The 21,762-nt window shown below is 41.1% G+C and overlaps 2 protein-coding genes across 3 annotated transcripts in view; both read right to left on the bottom strand.

Annotated features, from left to right (window-relative positions):
* Positions 1–3,571: 3,571 nt before the first annotated feature.
* Positions 3,572–6,569, bottom strand: ggctb (gamma-glutamylcyclotransferase b). Of its 2 annotated transcripts, none has more exons than XM_034612034.1 (4): positions 6,167–6,554; positions 5,945–6,090; positions 5,701–5,833; positions 3,572–3,827 (listed from the first exon to the last, which is right to left on the bottom strand). In XM_034612034.1, the coding sequence occupies exons 1-4, from the start codon at positions 6,275–6,277 to the stop codon at positions 3,675–3,677; spliced, it is 543 nt and encodes a 180-aa protein (XP_034467925.1). In that variant the 5' UTR covers positions 6,278–6,554; the 3' UTR covers positions 3,572–3,674. The 2 variants fall into 2 exon arrangements, with proteins under 2 accessions (XP_034467925.1, XP_034467926.1); XM_034612035.1 differs by lacking the exon at positions 3,572–3,827 and adding an exon at positions 5,328–5,564 and having other exon boundaries at positions 5,634–5,833; positions 6,167–6,569.
* A 4,107-nt stretch (positions 6,570–10,676) lies between these two features.
* Positions 10,677–21,762, bottom strand: part of LOC117777227 (oxysterol-binding protein-related protein 10-like) — a 33,850-nt gene continuing 22,764 nt past the window's right edge. The window contains exons 7-12 of the mRNA XM_034611859.1: positions 20,327–20,494; positions 19,206–19,719; positions 16,162–16,348; positions 14,220–14,402; positions 13,059–13,212; positions 10,677–12,162 (exon numbers count right to left, since the gene is read on the bottom strand). Of these exons, the coding sequence (XP_034467750.1) occupies positions 12,118–12,162; positions 13,059–13,212; positions 14,220–14,402; positions 16,162–16,348; positions 19,206–19,719; positions 20,327–20,494 (1,251 nt within the window). The 3' untranslated portion in view covers positions 10,677–12,117. The remainder of the gene's footprint in view (positions 12,163–13,058; positions 13,213–14,219; positions 14,403–16,161; positions 16,349–19,205; positions 19,720–20,326; positions 20,495–21,762) is intronic.

Raw genomic sequence — 21,762 nt, 5'->3', positions numbered from 1 at the left:
ATTTGCTGTTTCAGCAAACTGAAGTGGGCCAAAGTGCTGAACAGACTTTAAATATCAGAATAAACCGCTGTAAAGGATCCAACAAATGAGGATAAAAGAAAACAATAAGCATAACAACAATAAAGTTGCCTACAGACTTTCAGAATCTGCAAATTTATTGCTAGCCACATTTTGCAACATGGAATTAGATTGTATGCTCTATGAGTGTCAATATAGAAGAAACAAATCCCTGCAGTCATGGTATTTAATGCGTATTAAAGGAAATAAAAGAGGAGGTGGAGAATATGGACCCAGTCATAAATGGATACATTGTTCATTCAGTGTATCATGTCAGGCTACATTCCTAATTGGTTGGTTGGTAGATGTAGGATGTTACATTGTGAGATGGTCTTTCTACTATGAGAATTTTGTATTAGTATTTGGTAGAATTAAAGAATAATGCTATCTTTGGATGTAAAGCTTGATAGGGCTTAAAATGATCTTAGAATCAGATGATATATAGAGCACTTCTATCCTAAGAGGAACATTTGACTGCTCTGTAGCTCCTGGTCAGTGTGGCAGAAACCTGGTGAGAGTCTCCAGGCAACTCTGTGCTGCTCGAGACCATATGAATCTATGAATGCAAGTTGCAGCTGCACCGCAGAGAAGAATCTGTTTGCCTTGATCCCCACAGACAGGACAGCCGTCCGTCCTAGAGACATTCCTCTGTCTCTTATGCTGCGTTTGTTTGGGAAAGAGTCTTGAAAAACATGTCTGAAGTGAAGAGAGCATTTTTTGAGAAAGATGCTGCAGCGTGGCTCGCACAGGGGGGCATAGGAGGCATGTTTTGTCAACAGAAATGGAATTTTACAAGGGTCGACTCTCATGGGGGCCAATCATTTGTCCTGTTTCCATAACCCAGAACAGCTTCTCCACACTATACGGACCCGTCAGACATGTGCCCCAGAGAGAGGGCTGGGGCCAGTTTATCTCCAAAATTCTATTCAATCTGCCAAACCAAAACATACATTATATTAAGACCCTTAACAGAGCAAGAATGAGAGAAAAAAACTCCCTTTGTTAAAGGAAAAAGAAACCATCAGAACCAGACTTGGGATTGGCAGCCATCTGCCCAGTTGGATTGGAAGGAGAAAAATGTGGGAGAGGGAAGAAAGAAGACCAGGAATAGTTGCATGTATTTAAGCACTGTCAGACTGTACTGATAAAAATCATAGCCACCCATAGGTGTAATGTATCATTCCTGGGTCGAGGGGGAACCGGAGCATGTTATTAGAAAAATGACTCCCCCTCTTCACCCACTGCCAAGGATGACAAGAGCCACAGCAGATTGCAGTCCAACTAAATTGATTTACTCATCACAGTCGAAATAGGTTTCTGATTAAGCATGAAGAAAACCACAAACAAACCTATATCTATAAATGGGTCCAGGAAATTACCACAATAACAAAAAGAAAAGTGACGTTACTTGCCTTCCTAACATAAAGAAGAGAAGAGCCAACAAAGAGTGTATCTCGCCCATCCAGGCAACCAGCTCGCCTTAAGGACAGATTCAACCATGGACCACGCTTAAAAACTGGACAGGGCCGATTTTAGAAGATATTTACAGTGTGTACAACAAAGATCCCACCGACCAATTAAAAAAGCTTAGGTGAGATTTACAGCAATGTCTTGCAAGAATACTCAGCACAAAAAAAGAGCAGCAGCTACCACAAGAATTAGACAGCCGTCTCCGGTCCAATCTGCAACAAGGATAAAACACACGTAACAAGTGAACAGCATCACCGTCAAGAAGAACATCAAATACTTATTTTTGACAATGTAATCTATCTGTGCCCTCTCCATTGCAGCAGCAGCAGAGATTCAATCACTATACCAAACATTCTTCACCACTAAGAATCTGGAAATCTGTCCATTAAACAGGTGAAGCAGAAACTGAAGGCACTGTGTACATTTGACACAGTGAACCAACAGATTCTTATTTCCTCCCTTCAGGACCTGGGTGTCTCAGGCTCTGCTCTCTCCCGGCTCTCATCCTACCTCAACGACCGCACTTACCGGGTAACTTGGAGAGGATCTGTGTCTGAACCTTTTCCTCTCACTACTGGGGTCCCTCAAGGTTCCGTCCTGGGTCCCCTCCTCTTCTCTCTGTACACCAACTCTCTCGGCTCTGTCATTCACTCACATGGCTTTTCCTACCATAGCTAAACTGATGACACCCAACTAATCCTCTCTTTTCCCCAATCTGAAAAACAGGTAGCAGCACGGATCTCTGCCTGTCTGACTGACATCTCTCAGTGGATGTCCGCACACCAACTAAAAATGAACCTTGGTAAAACTGAACTACTTTTCCTTCAAGGGAAAGGCTCTCCCACCCACGACCTGACTATTACTTTTGACAACTCGGTGTTAGCCCCCAATCAGACTGCTAGGAACCTGGGTGTGACACTCGACAGTCAACTCTCCCTCACTGCCAACATTACTGCAACAACACGTTACTGTAGATACATGCTGCACAACATCAGGGGAATACGTTCCCTTCTCACTCAGAAGGCGGTGCAGGTTCTGGTCCAGGCCCTGGTCATCTCACGCCTAGACTATTGTAACTCCCTCCTGGCTGGTCTACCTGCTAGTGCCATCCGACCTCTGCAGCTCATCCAGAATGCAGCAGCTCGACTGGTCTTTAACCAACTTAAGTTCACTCACACTACTCCGCTCCTCCGCTCCCTTCACTGGTTACCAGTGGCTGCCCGCATCCGTTTCAAAACATTAGTACTTGCGTACCTTGCTGCGAACGGATCGGGTCCAGTCTACATCCAGGACATGGTCAAACCTTTCACCCCAGCCCGTCCACTCCGCTCTGCATCTGCCAATCAGCTTCCTCCCTCACTGCGAGGTAAACACTCAACAAAGTCACAACTGTTTGCTGTCCTGGCTCCTAAATGGTGGAACGAGCTCCCCAATGACATCAGGACAGCAGAAAGTCTACACATCTTTCGCCGCAAACTAAAAACACATCTCTTCCGACTTTACCTTGAAAAACCCCCCAAAAAGTGGCGCTTAGTAGCACTTACATAAAGCACTTTGTAGTTTGAAAATTGTACTTTCTTGATCTTGTTGTTCTGGGTTTGTACCCTCATGGTTGAATGCACTTACTGTAAGTTGCTTTGGATAAAAATGTCAGCTAAATGAAAGGTAATGTAATGTAATGTAAAATTGCCCCTGATAGCTGTGTGAATGAAGGGTATGTTCAATCATATTTCAGTAATTTTTCTATCATTAAATGTGTGAATTTGTGAAATGACCTTACAGTATTATAGAGAAAACCAACATTTTAAAGGAACGTTTTAACACACGTCTGAAAGAGGGATTTCTGGATCTTTGGCTTTTGTCTCGTAGCCTCTGGGGTTATCATATTTTTGACAAGAGTATTTTGATGCCATCTATGCCATTTTGAGAAAGACAATGAAAACAATAAGCCAAACTTCATTGGTTAATTTGGGATCATATTTTGTTTGAAGAACTGAGTGGTGGAATTATTCAAAGGGCCAATAAAAGGACAGACATGACCATGCTGAACCCATAAATTCTTTATTAAATCTTTCATTGAGCATGAAGTAAACAGTGTTACAGGTTCTTTCCTATGATAAAAACTGGACCTGACGCAGGCTGAATCTTCAAGCGTCAGAGCGGTGGTTGGCCTTCTCCTTTGCTCTCTCTAGTTCAGCCATCATGGGCAGAGGACCCTCATACATGTTGGTCTTGATTGTTCTCAGCTTCTCCTGGTAGTCCCTTGGCAGGCCGTTCTGCTCTGCTCCCATCACTATCACCTGCAGCGGTTGATGAAGTTCAATATGTTGTGGTCAGCTAAATCCCACCCATCCATCCATCCATCCATCCATCCATCCATCCATCCATCCATCCATCCATCCATCCATCATCACCTGTCAGCCAATGTAGACATATTTATGAAACAATGTCATCCATGGCAACAGCCCTGCCCCCTCTCTTTGCTCAGTAGTTCAGGTCTTCAAATGTTTCATGTTAGAATTATTTTTCTTTGCTAATACATACATCTTTAAAAAGCAGACATCTGTCTAAGGCTCTGTCTGTGTCACATCCCCCATTCCCTGTAGCTGACTCAGACTGTAAATGTACAGTAGTCTGTTCACCACTGCTCTGTGCTGCATGGAATCATTCTGCGTGTTACAGCCATGTAAGCTACAGTGTGTCAGGATCCACAGATCACAATACATCTGAGAACACCTATCAGCTTTTACAGTAACAATGTCCAGTATAACACAGGGGACAATGCAGTGGTCTCTTGCATTTACACTTTAGTGGACAAAGCCACGGCGTCCCTCACAGCATGCTGTTTTTCTCTCAGGCATGTTTGGAGCTCACACATGAACAATCTGGCATTCTAACTCACAAGCTGTGAGATCTGTAAATCGTTGCACGGTAGTGGGGGTGTGCCCCGACTCTTCTGACCTTTTGATCACACAACAGGTGATCAGGGTCGTGAGCAGACTGATCCCTATTCCAGATGCTTCACAGACAGAAGGAGGGAAGAGTTGATGCTCCCGATTTCATGATCGTATTTGTTTTTCCTACTAACTCACAACAACATGTCCGACATCACTACATTCATTTACAATTGCATGCATGGATAACTTGTGAGGATTGTACCATTGCAAAGTTTTGCAACAAGTTGTTTCAATGACAATGTCTCAGTTTTTCAGAGCTACCTTGTCCTATTCTTTAACCCATATGAGCTGTTCTTTATCAGAGCAGAAAGTAGTGTGTATAGGTTAGTGTATAATGTCTTAAGTTATAGACCAGTGTAACTAACTTGCTTGAGATAGGTACAGTAATCTTATTGGTCTCTTGTGGTCATATGATTGGAAATCCACCTTTTTAACACTTCAGACAAAAACTGAACATCAGCTTCCTGATTTAGGATTTACTGAGAACTGTTAAACCACATTGGTTTATGTGGACCATGAAAAGAACCATACTAATAATATGTGTTTAAAGCCTTATACATCTTACGTCTGAGCCATAGACCTCCATTGTTGTATGCTCCATAACTGTACTGCATATACAGATGGACTACATGACAAAGTGAATCCAAATCATTTTGATTGCCCCCTGGTGGCTGAATGTAGTATAGGCCATATAGGTCACCCTGCCTGCTCCATGATAAGAGACAGGACTTTGGGCAAACTAACGAAAATCACAACACACGATAAATATATTGTTCCCAAAAATTGTGTCTGTCATTTTTAGTGGTTGTTATCACACTGATGTATGTTCAACTGCTCTTTTTCCTGTACATTTGGTTTGGCTTCGGGTTTTTTTTTTAAGTAAAAAAAGAGGATGAAACCTTAATGATTGACAGCTGAGACTGATCGGTCAAGCAAGTGTGTTGGCATAAACTTGATACTGCAGCTCCACTCCACAAAATTGTATTTTTAAACATGTACATCAGTAGGAAGCAAAGTCAGAAAGTACTGGGAGACACATTGATGTTGATGGTTTCGGTGTTGTTATGGGAATTGTTGAGTGAGAATGTTATCGACCTTATCCTTTGAAGTTGAATGACTGAAGAATTTGATACATCCACATCAGCCTGGAAGGAATCTCTCCTCCAACAGTAAGTGCTCTGAGCCACAAGCATTGATGCAGTGAAAGGTCTCTTACCTGTAGGTAATGTGGTGATGGTGGGGCGTACACGCAGCTGTACATTATGTAGGTACGACAGTTGAGCTCCTGGCCTTTTGTGTTCACTGATACATCCACAGGGTTGTACGCACCTAATGTCACATTTTCTTGACTGAGTGTGCGCACACACGTACACAAAAAAATCACATTTGGCAGACATCAGTTTTACAGGAAAACATTCAAAGAATTCTGGGCATTAAAGAAAAAGATAAATGAAAACCACCTGTCTAGAGACTCCAGATCGGACATGTTCATCCTCCACACCACACCCCACATCTCGTCCCCTGGGCTGTGCTCTATGGTGGCCACACCTCCATGCCACCGGTCATTGGCAAGGCCTTTATAGTTCCCAAACACTAATTTATAGTCCTGAAACAGAGAGATAGAAATAGTAAGTGTTCACATTTCTGAATGGAACCCTAATATCTTTGATATAAGACTGTACCTTGAGCATGGCCACACAGTTTACCATTGCAGAGGGGTTCCTGAGCTGCAGCCGCTCCTTCAGCAGGTTGCTACCATATGCAAAGTATAGGAAGGTGCAGTTATTCTCCATGTTGGCGCCAGTTTCTGAGAGGAGGAAGACGAGAACAAGGAGGGTTGACAATGAACGGAGCAGAGTGAAGGTGGAGAGCAGGGTTTAGACACAGCTGATTGTGTGGAGAAGCAAAAGGCTGAGGGGAGAGAGCTGGAGCTGCAGAGTGACAGAAATGAAGTACTGGCCTTCCAGCACTCACACACCATTCTCATGCTAATCCCCTGTACTGCCACACAGCCCTATTCACACTCACAATACATAGTTTGCCTCATGTGTTGAGCCAACAGCACTAAGCTACACACACACACACACACACACACACACACACACACACACACACACACACACACACACACACACACACACGCGCACACACACGTACACGTATATAGTAAAAACACTTTACTTCTATTTTTCATATACACACTTATTCTTATCCTTCGTTTCTTATCATAACATCACGTTTGTAACTGTTATTATTATTACTGCTTTACTAGTGTAGGTAATTCCTTTGTACTATCTATTGATGTATATTTTATGTCAAAACCGTGTTTGTAATATCTTTTCAACAATGAAATAAAAGATGTGAACCACCTTTGTAACCCTGCAGGAGTTATCTTACTAACTGCTTCATAGTGCAGGCTTCAAGCCTTGGGTCAACCAAAACTGGGACGTCTGCCCACTACTACATACTGTCATCTTATCTAATGTAGTGATTTATTGTCTGTTAATGTTTGATTGTTGTTTCAAGTCTTGTTGTTTTTCTCATCCAGTGACAAAGTCTTCTCATATAATAGATTAATAATAAACTGGTCCTGTACAGGGTCACATGAGATTAATAACAACAATACTGACGCCCAACTGCTGATACCACAATCAAACATTAACACTCTAAAGGGATCTGACATAATAATTACACATCATTTTATGCACCAACAAATACAGTCAATATCACCCTGGACATGTGCCAGTCTATCACAAGGGCTTATATAAAGCAATACAATAAATTATATATATTTTAATATATTAAAATTTTAACCTTCAAAAATGATTGCAGGACTTTATTAAATTTAAGTCAGTTGACCAATCACATATGACAACAGTTAATATAAAAGTAATTATGACACAATAGCTAATCAGATCCCCTCTCTTCCAACTTCTACTACTCAGGTGGAAACCTTGATATTGTTTTATTAACTTTAGCTGTTTAATGTGGCTTTTTTCCTGTACATTTTCTGAAATGTTATTGTGTTTTGCACCTGAGGGTCAGTGCACTGAGGAAACCTGGAGAGAAACCACTCTGCTCCTTTGTCTGGCTGAGCCATCATCACATCCAATGACTCTGCATCCACTTTTTATCAGGACCTGTGATGGTGGAAGTCTCATGGTGATCTTCTCTCTGCTTGTTACGTCTGCACATTAGATGGCAGCAGTGCGAAATCATCTTGGATCAAGCAGTGTGTGAAAGTGGAGTGTATGTGTGCGTGTGAATGGGTCAATGTTACTCAGCGCTTTGAGTGGTCGATGAGAAGAAAAGTGCTATATAAATACATTCCATTTGCCATCAACTAGCCCATTAAAACAAGGATAAACATATTACAATATTTAATATAATTAAAAATATTAAAGATTATATTATTTATTTCATGGGGTGGCTGTGGCTGTGGCTGAGGGGGTAGAGCAGTTGCCCTCCACCCAAAAGGTCAGCAGCTCCAATCTCAGCCCACACTGAAAGAAATTTGGAGTGACATCTACTTAAAAAAAGCTCGGTAACAATTTCCACGCAGAAATTCTTTGTAATTTTTACTTGGGAAATCCTCAAGTAAAGTTTACCTACTAGTAAGACTTGGTAGATAAAGAATACTTAAGTAGATTTTACTGGGAATTTGTCAATATGATTGTTTCAGCGTAAGACTTCTATAAAACATGAAATAACAGATGTTTTTACAGAAACAGCACCTTTTATTCCCCCTTCAACACTGATGTAAGAGGTTGCTTTTTACACATACAATCTGGTGGGCATTAAAACATATCTAAATCAGTGCTAGCAGCAGTACCGCAGACTTTCATTTGAAACACTTAGTCAGACTAAAACATTTTCAAATAGGACATGTGACCTTTCTGTCCTTCACAGCTTCCATGCTGTTTCTCAATGTAGCGAATACACTGACTATTGATATCATACAATCACACATAAAATAATCCAAACTAACCCTTTAAGGCCTTTAAGTATGTATATTTCAGCTAGCCTGCAATGCTTGCATATTTTGTAACCACTGCCATAACAGAACATACAATCTTTTAGCCATATAAAGTGGCCTCATGCTCAACAGTGTGGCCAAAACTTTTTTACAATTTCAAGAGCTTTCAGAAAATCACTGAGGCCGTCTGAATAAACAGACAAACGTGTACATCTACAGAGATTACATTTTCACTGAAGTATCACTGTAAAGTGCAATAGCTCTGTAAGAAATACAGAATAGAAATGCAGTAAGTTAATTCCTAACTAATTCTGTTCTTAGGCCTTAGGCAAAAGGTAAACATTTGCAACATTCATGAAGAACCTGTTTTCCCTTGTGCTGCATTTCCTTCAGATCTTAAAGTCATGATGAGAGAAGTCCTTTTTGGCTTCCTTGCTGCAACTGAAGAGTAAACTTAAACTTTACTTCAGTGTGTCAAGGGCGTGCAGTCAATACAGAAGGCTTGTTAATATTACTTGGCGTGAATGATAAAAAATACTTATCAAAATGATGATTCATATTTACTAACAAACTTCAAGTAGCAGATTAAATAACACACAGCACTTTGAAGTAAAAGCACTTAAATAATATTTTATTGTAGAATTTAAACAAAAAAGTCACGTAAACATTACAGGGCCCAAAACATTTTCCTCAGTGCATACCGAAGTGTCCTTGGGCAAGATGCTGAACCCCCCGAAATGCCCCCTCATAGATGTTGAATGCGCTTTGGATAAAAACATCAGCTAAACGACATGTAATGTAATCACAGCTATTTATAAAGCATCTGAGTTGCACTCATCATTGAGGAAGCTGCTGTCCAATATACAAAGGCCTGACGTGACTGTTTCGTCTCAGATTCTCATCCTCACTTGCTACTTGTACTATTTATTTTGTTCACCAGATGGCAGCAAGTACACACTGATGCACTGTGGGTCAGTTTCCACACACAGGCAGTAATTTACAGGCAGTTATGTCTTTGTGTGTTTCCACAGATTATGAGGTGAATGTACCCCAGGGGTTCCACTGCCTTTAAATGGCATGATTTACTTTGAAGCTAAATTACAAAACATAATGTGTTATCACAGATTAAAGCTCAAACAGAGTGCAGCATAAAGACGCTAACATTACCATAGTTTCACTCAACCAGCTTGGCAACGGCCAAAAATACAGTTATACAATGCATATATTGGATGGTAATATAAGCTAACTATGGATTGGGCACTGTATATTTGACTTTAAGTTAGTTTTGCTGATAATACTTATACTCAAACAAACAAATGTTTGAAAGCAGAACTTTTATTTGTCCTACAGTACTCTGTGCATAGTTTCCATTATGATATTACAAGATTCACTTACTTTAAAGGATCGAATATCCTTTTTTATCCGTCTCTATAGCAGCTTTCAGACAAGCACTAAACTCTGAAGATCCTTCTGACTTTCTCCGGAGGTGTTGTATGTGTGAAATGTCAGAGTGAGAGCCTCCGGACTTCCTGGGGCAGGGTTTTGTCTGGCCAGCCCCTTGGTTAAAACTGGAGCCAATGTGAAAACAGGATTCAACGGGAGCCAGTAGTTGATGACTATTCTAAAATGTGACAGATGCAAAAATCAAAAAGGCAAAAAAATATATCTCCGGATCCGAAAGAGTGGTGGCATTCACGTAGAAGACACAGACGAAGATGTCAAGAGAGTTTTAGGTGACAAGTGCTGAAGCTGGCATCTCGTGCTGTAAACAAAAACATGTGATCTGCGTTGTGCATGTATAAAAGGCAAAGTCTGCAGAAAGTTAAGAACCATTTCTTCGGACATCCTCTGGAGGTCATGTCTAAAAAACGCCCTTCCCCCTCTCTTGAGCACCAAAACAACAAAGGAGCATAGAACAATTCAGGACACAGCAGGTTTGACAAGAGATATTTATTTTAAACAAATACAGAGATTGTTATTTCACAAGCCCAGCCCCCCCGAGAACCGCCATCTACAGTAAGTGTTGCATAGGTTTGTTGACTATATAGTCAAATGGAGGACAATGTGTTTGGTTGTTTATTTGTCTGGTCAAATCTACATGATGACACTGCACTACTTCCCACTAGGAACATCTCCCAGGGAATACAAACTAAAATAAATGAAAGACTGGCTTAAGTATTACCTTGATTGATGGAATTTTTTCTTTTTGATCGATCATTAAATTTTGCTTTTGTAAAAATTGTTAAATATGGGTAGATGCAGATATTTCAGAGGCACATATCAGAGGACCGAGACAGATGAAAACCAAACCGTATGCGTTGGGAAGTTAGAGAGTATTTTTGATGTTGAGTGAATTGATGTTTGAGGCTAAAACATTTTTCCGACTCTCTGATAAAACTGCAGCATAGTAAATGGTTTGGGGGTCGTTGTATGTAAAGTCATGAGTGACTGGAGGGTTTCATTCGATGTTGAGGTTGAATAACACAGAGCCTTATCGTGATAAATGTATGTACTCTTAAGTGTGTAGCATTCCCCAGGTGAATGTGAAGAATGAGTCTAGATGTGACATTGTTTCCCTCCTAAAAAATCTATAAAATTGAGTTGCTTCAGGTAGAAGATCAGTGGGCTACAGCTTCAGCTCCAAATGTAACCAGTCTACGTAACTACATTCTCCCGCTGGGTTCTATGAAATGTGCTTTCAGGCTTGTTTTTCAAACTGGCTATATGGTTCATCCATTCTCACAGACATACACCCAAACATAACACGCTCACACATGTGCAGTGCTGCTTATACTATACTGAGGAGCCAAAACATTATGACCACTCGTGTCTTCCACATCGTTGGTCCACTGAGGCCTGTTGTCTACAAGGCCTCTGGAGGTCCTTGTGGTGTCTGGCAGCGATACAGATCCTTTAAGTCCTGTAAGTTGTGAGATGGACACACAGCGGATCAGACTCGTTCCTGCACATCCTCCAGGGTTCCTGCTCTGATCGGTGTCAGTAGGTGCTCACCACTGCTGACCAGCAGCACCCCATGAGCCCTGGTCCTTTCAAATATACTCCAGCCCAGTTGTCTGCCTCAGGTCTTTACAACTGCAAATGTCTCCCACATCTGCAATATTGACTATACGACTATCAACTGTTCCTCACCGATGAATTCTGCATTTCCCAGAGCTTGACATGTGACATTCTCTTGTGATGATCACCTCGTCATTGTGTGGTCATAATGTTCTGGCTGATTGATATACAGTATATGTATGTATATATATATATATATATATATTTTACAGTTAGTTGTGCAAAACAGTTGTGACCAAAAGTTGCTGAGTACATTGTGCAAACAAGTAATTAGTTAGAATGGCAGTAGCTGTTGTTTGGATTTATTATAAGAAAAAAAAGTCCCATTCTGTCATCAAATCCAGGTATGTGTCTGAATCCAGTAATATAAAACATACCCGTGTAAGATCAGTCTCAACTCACTATGACTATGAGTTTGTCCATTTTCCACTGGAAGTCTTTGGCACCTCTTGTTCTGGCACACAGAGAGTCTCATCCGTCTCTCTCTCTGGCCGTATCTGTCTTTCTCTCCCTCCTCGTGTCCTTGACGGCCAATCCCCCGACCCTGATCGCTGCACTGGCCGCCAACTGCCTCCAAGGTCAGTGAGCTTTCCAAAGAGGATTGTGGTACACCCAGCCTTCACCCTACACACACGCGCACACAAATAAATATAATATTACATAATAGTTTTCAAGTAGAAATGATTTGATCATAAAGAAGAAGCCAATAACAAACAATATATGAAACTACAAAAGAGACATGCAGTCCTCAAAGTTACGATGATCACACTGGTAATTTCAGCTCGAACAATTGCTTTGAAGAATCATATTGGCAGCTTTAGGGATGTCATTGGAAATTGTTCCATTGTATTCATTGAGTTAACAGCTCAAATGTGAGAACATGGTTGAATCACTATCACATCACATGAAGTGAGACAGGTAAAGAAACAAAAGCAGTCAAACTTATTTGATTAACCTTCGCAAGAGCAAGCAATAAGATTGAATTGTAGGTGTCAGCCACAGTTTTAAAATGCATTTCCGGTTTCATCTTGGACCTGCTCACAACCTGTTTCTTGACCTGTCAGAATGATGTCACTATATACCTGCACAGGTTCAAGCTTTTACTTTTCCGTTCAATCAGTTCACTCAGTCAGGTGGATGCAACATTTATTGTTTTATTTGTTTGCTGGCATAAAAGAAAGAAAAGAAAAATCTGTGAATGTGTGTTCATACCTTTCAGTCAAAAGAGACGACAGAGACAGACGCAGCGAGTTGTGTGTTTGAGGTGAGCAACAAGGGATTGTATTTATCAAAATACACCCATAAACATTATTGTTGGCAGCGTGTCACGTGTTGTAGTGAAGTTCATTATTTCCAGGGTTAGAAAAAAAACTACTAAGATGTTGTGAGATAACATGAGGTTTTAAATACTGAGTTGGCAAATTCCCTAAAAAGACAAAATATGATAAAAACCCACCAACCTATGAACCTGTTAGTGGTCACAAAGGCAGCAGGTGTTACTGAAGTGTGCTGCTCCTCACCTCTTTGATAAAATACTTGGGTTTCCAGGGGGTTTTGGTGGTCGCTCTCTGTTTGCCCTCACTGCGCTGCCTCTCCTCCAGCCAGTGTTTGTGTTCTGTGGCTGTGTCCATATTTCCTGCCTCTAGCGATGCTGTCACATGCTGCCAAAGACACCTACACACAGGGAACACAGAAGCTGTCATTGACATTGACTTGTCTGGGAAATAAAAATACAGCTCACGGCACAATCATTCATTGATGTGTACAACTGTTTGACTTGTGAACAGATACACTTCCCATATGAGGCTACATGTGCTCAGGATCATGTATTTGGAACAGGCGTCCAAAGATTTACAATCGCATTACTGTTGTATGAAATCCTGCCAAACCCAGATCAACACAGACGCTGTGCTTTGTGTGACAACACTATGAGGTCATCATTGTTATGATCTCAGAGTTGGCAGACAGACAGACAGACAGTCGGGCAGATGGAAAGAGAGAGACAGAAAGATGGAGATTCCTCAATCTATTAGAAGGGTTAACAACTATGTGTTTGTCCATTCAAAATAGGCCTGTTGACATTGTTACAAAAACTAGCCTGATGGGAGTAATGGGTTCTATTTACAATCTCACAAAGCAACATTCTTTGTCATCAAAATCTCTGACATCACAAAATCATCAAAGATCATGTCACAGTTTTGACACCAAAGCACACATCCAGAAATCGTCAAATTAAAGTCAGTTGAAAAACTTCAAGCACTGAAAGTGGAAGAGCTGAAATGAGTTTCAGTTCCAGTGTGTAGGATCTAGATCTCAGCAGAAATTAAATATTATATTCATAATTATTGAATCACCTGAAACTAAGAATCTTTGTGTTTTAGTTACCAAAGAATGACTCCTTTACCTATTTCTGCTGAAGCCCAGAACAGACAAACCAAACACTGACTCCGAAGACGGCTTTTTGCACTTACCCGCAGGCCACCGTAGTTTCTCCTAAATCCTTGAATGGCAGGCTTTTTTGTAATATTCTAATTTACCACTAATTTACCACAATTTACCACTGTCCCTTAATGCTACACACTGAACCTTTAATTACTTTGTAGCATCATTTTTGAATTCATGTGAGCTTCTCTACCTACTAGACATTTGAAAATGTGCGTGACTGACTTAAGTGCACCCACCGTGACTCATACTGGCCCTGCTTCTCCAGAGGCTGGATCTTCTTCTTGATGACTGGCAGTTTGGAGGTATCGATCACCTTGTTTTCCCCGTTGTTGTAGGTGAACTCCAGAATCCCATTCCACTCTCCCTGGGCCTTACACACTATGTTTCCTGTGTGGTTGTTCTTCACCTCTGCTGTTACTCTGAGAGAAATCAACATTTAACATTCAGGAATGACATATCACCATCCTGGGATGTGCACAATCCAATGATAATGAGTGCAAATGAGAGGACTGTGATCTGAAATCACATTGCATTAGTTTCAATTATTATTTAAGTTATCATAACATCCATTTTGCATCATGGAACAAATGATGTTTTCTGGAGTATGAGCGATGCCTTGCGGAGTAGAAAGTGATTCTCTAACGGTCGGATATGTGATATTCTAGATCAGCCATTCCCAAACTTAAGAATGCCGCGGCCCAATTTGAAAACTGAAAAATGTGTGCGGCCCACCCACACCTTTAATCACATCTATATGATCCACACACAGGACTAGAATCATACATATTATTAATTTGATAGCAAAAATAATTGTATATGAACGCAGGCATATGCAGTGCAAATCCAATAACATCCACATTTAAGCGTAACAATTTGCAAAGCAACCAATGTAAAAAAAACATGAAGTGCAAATAGTGTATTGTTAAAAATATATTCTTACTGTTTGTATAACAGAGCACAACAAGGATATCCGGGAGAAGAAAAACACATTTGAGGCGCAACCAAATATACTTAAGGCTCTCTCAACGTATTTTTAAAAGATGCTCGAGGCTTGGATAAATATTGTCCATGTTTAGTTTCTAAACGGCGGCGGCGCACTTTACACGGTCCCAGGGTCTTGGGGGTTGTCCTCTGGGCCAGCGACAGGTCCTCACTTGAGTCCTCTTTTTAGTTTTGAATGATTCAGTTGGACTTCCTGATTCCCCTTCGTCATCAGCAGCTTTCCTCTGCTCCATCTTGCTCGACCCAGCTCACAACAAAGTTCTCCCTCACCTGTGATTCACCCGCTAATGATGCGTTCAAGTGTTAATGTGACGGTCAGCAAAAACAATGACACCTGCTATATAGGTCAGATAAAATAAGAACAACGTGGAATTTAAATCTCTTGTCTTTGTTTCATTACCTGTGATGATTACTTTTTTAAAAATCAATCATAAATGTTTGGTGGTAATCAACGCTTACTTACAAATCTGAAACTTTTTTATCTATTATCTATTTTCTGATGACCTCTCACGGCCCACCTGCAGTGGCTTCACGGCCCACCAGGGGGCCGCGGCCCACACTTTGGGAATGACTGTTCTAGATGTTAGATACAATTAGTATTCAGTGTTCATAAAAGTGTGAAAGAAAAGACTGGAGCTGCTTTTATCTATTCTTCTGATGGAACATCTGTCGAGCTACAGATTCAACACAACTGAAACGTTTGGGTCGTGACCCACCATCTGAGAACCGCTGATCTAAATGTACTAGCATCATCTAGTTCTTCAGATCTGTTGCCAAGTGGTGTTCCCATTGGTCCAAGTGGATCCTGCTCATTCTCTCCTGTTAATGTAGTTTTCCATCAAGTCCATCAATTAAGTGTTCTCAGGCGTTGTTCATGTGTGACTTGCTACAGTATCCACCACTAGTATTTGTATTGACACCCAGGGCTCCTTTTTCCTGCTGAAACAAGTCAACAGGTAAACAGGTTTAAACAATTTCCCTTGGGTGCTAGTCTGTTTATTTTGTGTGTGCATCCATAGTTTCCTCACTCCAGGCTACATGTTTTGAGATGGCAGAAGAGGTGCAGCTGGGGTGTGTAGGCTGATGTGGCTCAGTGAAAGGGCTAGAGTTCATTTTGGCATATAACTGGACAACCATGTTATTTAGGATCACAGAGCCAGCAGACACTCTGCCTACCTGTGTACTTTTCCTCCATAGAAGGGTTTGGTGTGGAACGTGACAGTGGCAGAGTACCCACTCTTGGCACAGTTGATAGTGACCTTTCCACCGAGTTCCACCCATGGCACAGTCAGGATTGAGCGGGCGTAAGCACATGGCAGCGTGAACACGTACTCCTCATCATGCTCCAACAAATACAGCACCCCTGGGAGAAGCAGGACAGAGACGACAAGGTGTATCAACAATGAAGACATTATTTGGAAAAGTAGAGTAAAGTGAAAAGCTGAACAGACAATGATGAAGACACACCATGTACTTAGAAAAAAGTCCATCCTCTATGGTAGTGGATGAGCTGCCATGAAAATTGCCACAGACATTCCTGAATTCTGAAGATGAACCTAATTGTTGAACTCATTCGGTCCGTCTCCAGTTTCCAACTTGCATCAGTGTAGCTACAAATCTGTAGTTACATTGTGATTTAGCATTTGATTTGGCTTGGATTTTGTCTGTTCTTCCTGAGCTCCCATCCAGCTCTCCCCCCCCCCCCCCCCCCCTTCCTCACTGCCGCTTATGTAACTAACAGCTGTCTCCTCTGCTGAAGCGCACGCACAGTCGCTCTCTGTCTCGCTCTCTCTCTCTCTCTCTCTCTCTCTCTCTCTCTCTCTGATATATGTCAGGAGATAACAATCAGTATGATATATGTGATCGGCCAAATGCTTGAAGGGCCATAATGCTGATAATATATGAGCCAATTATTGAATAGAGTGAAAATATTTGTTGTTTTTGTTTCTGATTGTAATGCATGTGGAGTAAATTCAGAACTATAGTATATTGCATGTGTGAAAATAAATGGAAATATTCAGAGAAACCCCCCCTCATCTTCATGTTGAACCATGTGAAATTGAATGTTTATTATATGTCACATTATGTCTATTCGAAATAGTACATTTTAATCTTGTCGGTTAATGGTTGAATGGTTTGTCCATCAACCATGAGGAACAAAAAAAAGTACATACACGCAGTGTTTATATCTCCTGCACCACTATTGGTGAGAAGAACTCAGGAGGCTAACAAATGCTTAATGCTTTAATGCTGGCCTAATTACAGCCACACACACACACACACACACACACACACACACACACACACACACACACACACACACACACACACACACACACACACACACACACACGTGTTAAGGTAATGAACAGCTGCACACTGTCAAACAATGATATTCGCACCAGTTAGCATTGGGTCCCTGAGGTAGAGACATGTGGTATTGCAGCAGTTAACTGAACACATGGACATACTGCCATGAGCAAGAACACTATGTCAATTTGGAAAAAGAAGAAATAGATTAAAATCTTATTTAACAAAAAGCAAACTTAAAAGCTCACTACTAATAAAATGATCATAATGATAGATTGAATTGTTTTCTGTAAAAAGAGCCTTTGAAATTTTGTTTATCTTGCGGAATAACCTGTTTCTGTGCTGTTCCATACTAATTCCACTTTCACTTCTCTCCTGTAATATGTAGCTACTGTAAAGAAGCTGAGATGTCTGGTGATGCAGAAACACCTCCTCATTAGATCTTCTCCTGATTTATTACTAGATACAAAAAATCAAGTGTCTGAAATCAACGAAGTAGAGCAGCAGGGCCCAGAGGGAAGCAGCATTTATTTTGACACAACAATTTCAAAAATATATTTTTATACTTAAGCCAATCAGATTTCCCATTTTTAAATTATACAGTGCTCCCAACTGAAGGATCAGTTATTGGCATTGTTGCGAACGCACTGTTGTTGTGATGGACAACGTCACTTCCACTGATAACCGCTTGCTCTGGTCACCTGTTTATTATTAATTATTGAATCACTGAACGTATCACGTGTCAAAATTCTGCACTGCACTGTGTTGGGCTATTAACAACACACATGCAAAGGGTGAAGTTGAGAAGGTGAATAGTTCTCGAGATCTGTGTTACACATACAGACAGACAGAGATTTCTGGAATTAGTAGAGAGGAGTCTACATACCAAAGCAACATGTTCCAGTAATTTTTATATTAGTCCAAATACTCTATTATAATCTGAATCATATTGTATTATTGTAGGGAATATTAAAATAATTAATCTTAGATGGCTTTAGACAATACCTGATCATTGTATGGACTCTTACACAAAGAAGAAAATCTTGTTCGCTATCCTAAACCTTAAATGTGTTCTAATTTTTGAAGTATCGAAAGTGAAAATCAGATGAATTACGTTGAGTCCTTTGTGTCTTTGTCACATGTCAAATGATTATGCAATGTAAGGTTAATCTGTAATGTTCCTGGGTGACCTCTTAAGGATTTACTCGTCATTTGAATCAGCTCAGTCTTGACAATATAGAATGTACTTCATGAATGTGTAAGTCAATGGTTGAATGTAAGTTCTACTGTAAAGTTCTTTGAGTGGTTGATAAGACTACAAAAATGCTATATAAATACGGTCCATTTATTATTTACTTTAGCTTATAGCTGTCCACTTGCGATGTGATTATTCAAGATGATGATGCCAGTTCTAGTTCTGGTCTAATTCTAGTTGGTTCATAATGCTGCAGAGGAAATGTCACTGCAGACGACCTGAGAGAATTTACACAATTTCAAAGGTGCTATTTTTTCCCCAACAGAGGGTCATTGACTGCTGGACATGCTGACAGCTCCCTTCCTCAGTAGGTTTGGCCTCGCCCTGCAGTAACATCACAGCATGTCCTCTGCTATAGTCTTGGCCCGCCCATGAGGTAACATCAAGCCCTGCTGCTGTCAGCTTCAGGCCCTGACTCCTGTTACAGCATCATCAAGCCCTGCCCCCAGAGGCTGTGTGCCTCACTCGTAGTCTTGGTCTTGGCCCTGCCCACTGATGGTGCAGTTACACCTCAAGGACAGGAAATAGTGAGATTTGGTACGTTAATATAAACTGCTTTAGCTAGCATTGTAAACATATTTGTTTAATATGAAAAAAATGGAAAAACATCTTTTCAATATCAGTCATCTTTAAAACAGGCTGCATGTTCTCTTACCTTCCCCAACCATGGAGACTCCTACAGACATGCCCATGAACTTGCTCTTGGTCCAGACATGAGTGTTGACACACATTCTCCTCTCCTTGCACTCGCAGTAGAAGCCTGATACAGGTGGGTGGTGGGACACTTGCTCAGCCACAAAGCGAACACAATAGCAGTCGGACGTTGTTCTGCTGCTGCCATCTGTCCCCCTTTGTGAGGACCTGGGAATGTTAGAGGGGGCTATGGGTGCTGAACTGGGAACAGTGGTCTTGAGAGGTCGAACACGGTCCCGGGGCACATACCAAGAACAGTGGAAGTTCTCACCCAGGATGGGGTTATATGGCTTCTTGGCCACAGCACCCTTCCGCCCCTCATGAAAGGCAGTCAGGTAGTACTCGACAAAGCGAATGATCCGCTCCTCTGGTGTGCAGCCAGAGGTGATGGAGAGGAACATGTCAGGGTGAGCCATGAAGTTGGCGTACATCTCTAGCAGGGAGCGCTTCTCCAGGATGAAGGTAGGGAGCACCACCTGGGAGACAGACGGAGAAGAAGTTACAAACAAGATACGCCTGCAGAACATAGAGATACAAACAGAAGCTTAGAAAAAAGAAAATCTGAAAATAGAGAAGGAGGAATCTCTATTAGATAGATGGATGGATGAATGGATGGATGGATGGATGGATGGATAGAGTATCTGAGGTATGTCTAAATGATCACACGGATGCCCCCAGCCCTTTCATAATTTGCGTACAACCCCTCACATGAGGCTGCAGTGAAATCACAGGGTCTCAGGTATTCAGCAGCCCCTTTTGATGCTGTTTATCAGCACATTATCTCTGTGATCTGAAGCAATGGCCCATCAGTAATCAGCCTGAGCTCGCTGGTCTGAAAGAGTCCCCACAATCACATAAACAGAAGACATCTGAGTGCTGACTTCAAATGCACAGCACAGAGGGGAGAGGTGAAGTGACTCATATGATACAGTATATGTCAATATGCAGGCCTATGTATATAATGATATATGACATAAGTATGTTTTGTCATAATAAAAAGTAAGATTTCATGAGTCAGGTCAAAAAAGGCCTTTTCACTCACGACTTCAAACCTAAATGATGAAGGCAAAACCAGCCTCTTACTCGTGTCAGGTCCATGCCAAGTTTGAGCTGGGAGAGAAGGTGAATGATGATGCTTCGCTGGTCGTCCAGAACTCCCAGGTCTTCCTCATCATTGTCCTCTGTGTCTGTGGTCTCGTCATCAGGATGTATGGTGTCTGGACTGCTGGTCTGGCCTTGCTGCTGTCCCTGCTGGTGGAGAAGGAAACATCTATTGGTGGAGCTAAAGAAGAAAATATTCTCTAAATTCTGTCACTAATCCGTTTACATAAGAGAGAATATCTCTATTACTGGTTGAGCAATAGGATGTGCTTGTTACTCTTTTGGATCCAGCTTTCAGCTGCTGTATGGTAACAAATGGGGCTAGAAACCTACCATCACCTAGAAAAATGTGTAACTGAGAAAAGTGGCCTTAGCAATAAGGCTTGTTTTAATGTAATGGGACTGTTGGGCCTTGGCAGAGGTATGATATTTACTGAGTGCAATTCAAGTTAAGTATAATATATTGGACAACACATCATACTGGACAGATGCACAAGAAGCATTTCTTGATTGACTCTTTGTTTTGTTACATACTATTAGAAACAGAGCTCTATAGAGAACATAGTATCACAGATCTACTGTAATACAGGAACATACATGATGGCAGAAATAATGCACGTATCAGATGACTGCTGAACACATCTGCACTGATGGTTGGTAATGTGAGTTGGAAGGATGGACCATCATACAGTTGTTGATTTAAAAAACAAAACCAAAAAAATTTGTATTTATTGTGTCCAAAAAAACAATCTCATTAAGTTGAACAGGGTTGAGCTGGAAATAAGTGGGAAAAACGTACAATATGCAATACCCTGCTCCCCCCCTTGCTAACAGAGCAACCAGTTTGCAGTCCTCCAACCCATTTAATATCCATGTCACCTGCTCTCTGTGACCAATCAGGGAAGAGCTAGAGAATCAGAGCCACTTTGAACCAGGTGACACCGTGCTTTCCTCGTCATGAGGCTTTTCCCCCATTTTAGTTCAGAATGCACAACCTCTCAAAAGGGCATAATCAAAACAGGCATATAATGTTAGTCAGAATAATTAATTTTAAACAAATACACAATCCCTTCTCTGGAAACGACATTATAACAACATTATAGCAAAACATTACCCACATTAGATGAAAGAGGAAATTCACTCCTTCTTCTTTAAGGGTTAAGTAAGTCAGTAGGTTGGTGAATAAAGACCTCCTATAGAAAACCTACGAGAAAATCTATACAGTGAGCAAGTATTTAAGTATTAAGTATTTAAGTTCTTTAATAATTCACAGAATGTGCACCTTCCTCTCTGCATACATAAACACGGACTCAAGCAAATTTCATGACAGGCATGGAGGATGCCTATAATTCTTATAGTTATATTAATGGCTGTGTTCTATGTTGAGGCACCCACATACGGCAGTCAGTTGTTTTGGT

Source organism: Hippoglossus hippoglossus, chromosome 16, assembly GCF_009819705.1.
Source record: "Hippoglossus hippoglossus isolate fHipHip1 chromosome 16, fHipHip1.pri, whole genome shotgun sequence".
Classification (NCBI taxonomy): Eukaryota; Metazoa; Chordata; class Actinopteri; order Pleuronectiformes; family Pleuronectidae; genus Hippoglossus; species Hippoglossus hippoglossus.
Note: the sequence above shows the minus strand (reverse complement) of the source record. Positions and strands in the feature narration are given on the sequence as shown.

What these genes read in the sequence shown, in the direction of transcription:
- ggctb (XM_034612034.1), bottom strand. Translation starts at nt 6,277, where the DNA reads ATGGAGAATAACTGCACCTTCCTATACTTTGCATATGGTAGCAACCTG. An exon ending in GATCTGGAGTCTCTAGACAG is followed by an intron (nt 5,834 to 5,944) that starts GTGGTTTTCATT and finishes GCGCACACTCAG; the next exon opens with TCAAGAAAATGTGACATTAG. An exon ending in CATCACCACATTACCTACAG is followed by an intron (nt 3,828 to 5,700) that starts GTAAGAGACCTT and finishes CAACCGCTGCAG; the next exon opens with GTGATAGTGATGGGAGCAGA.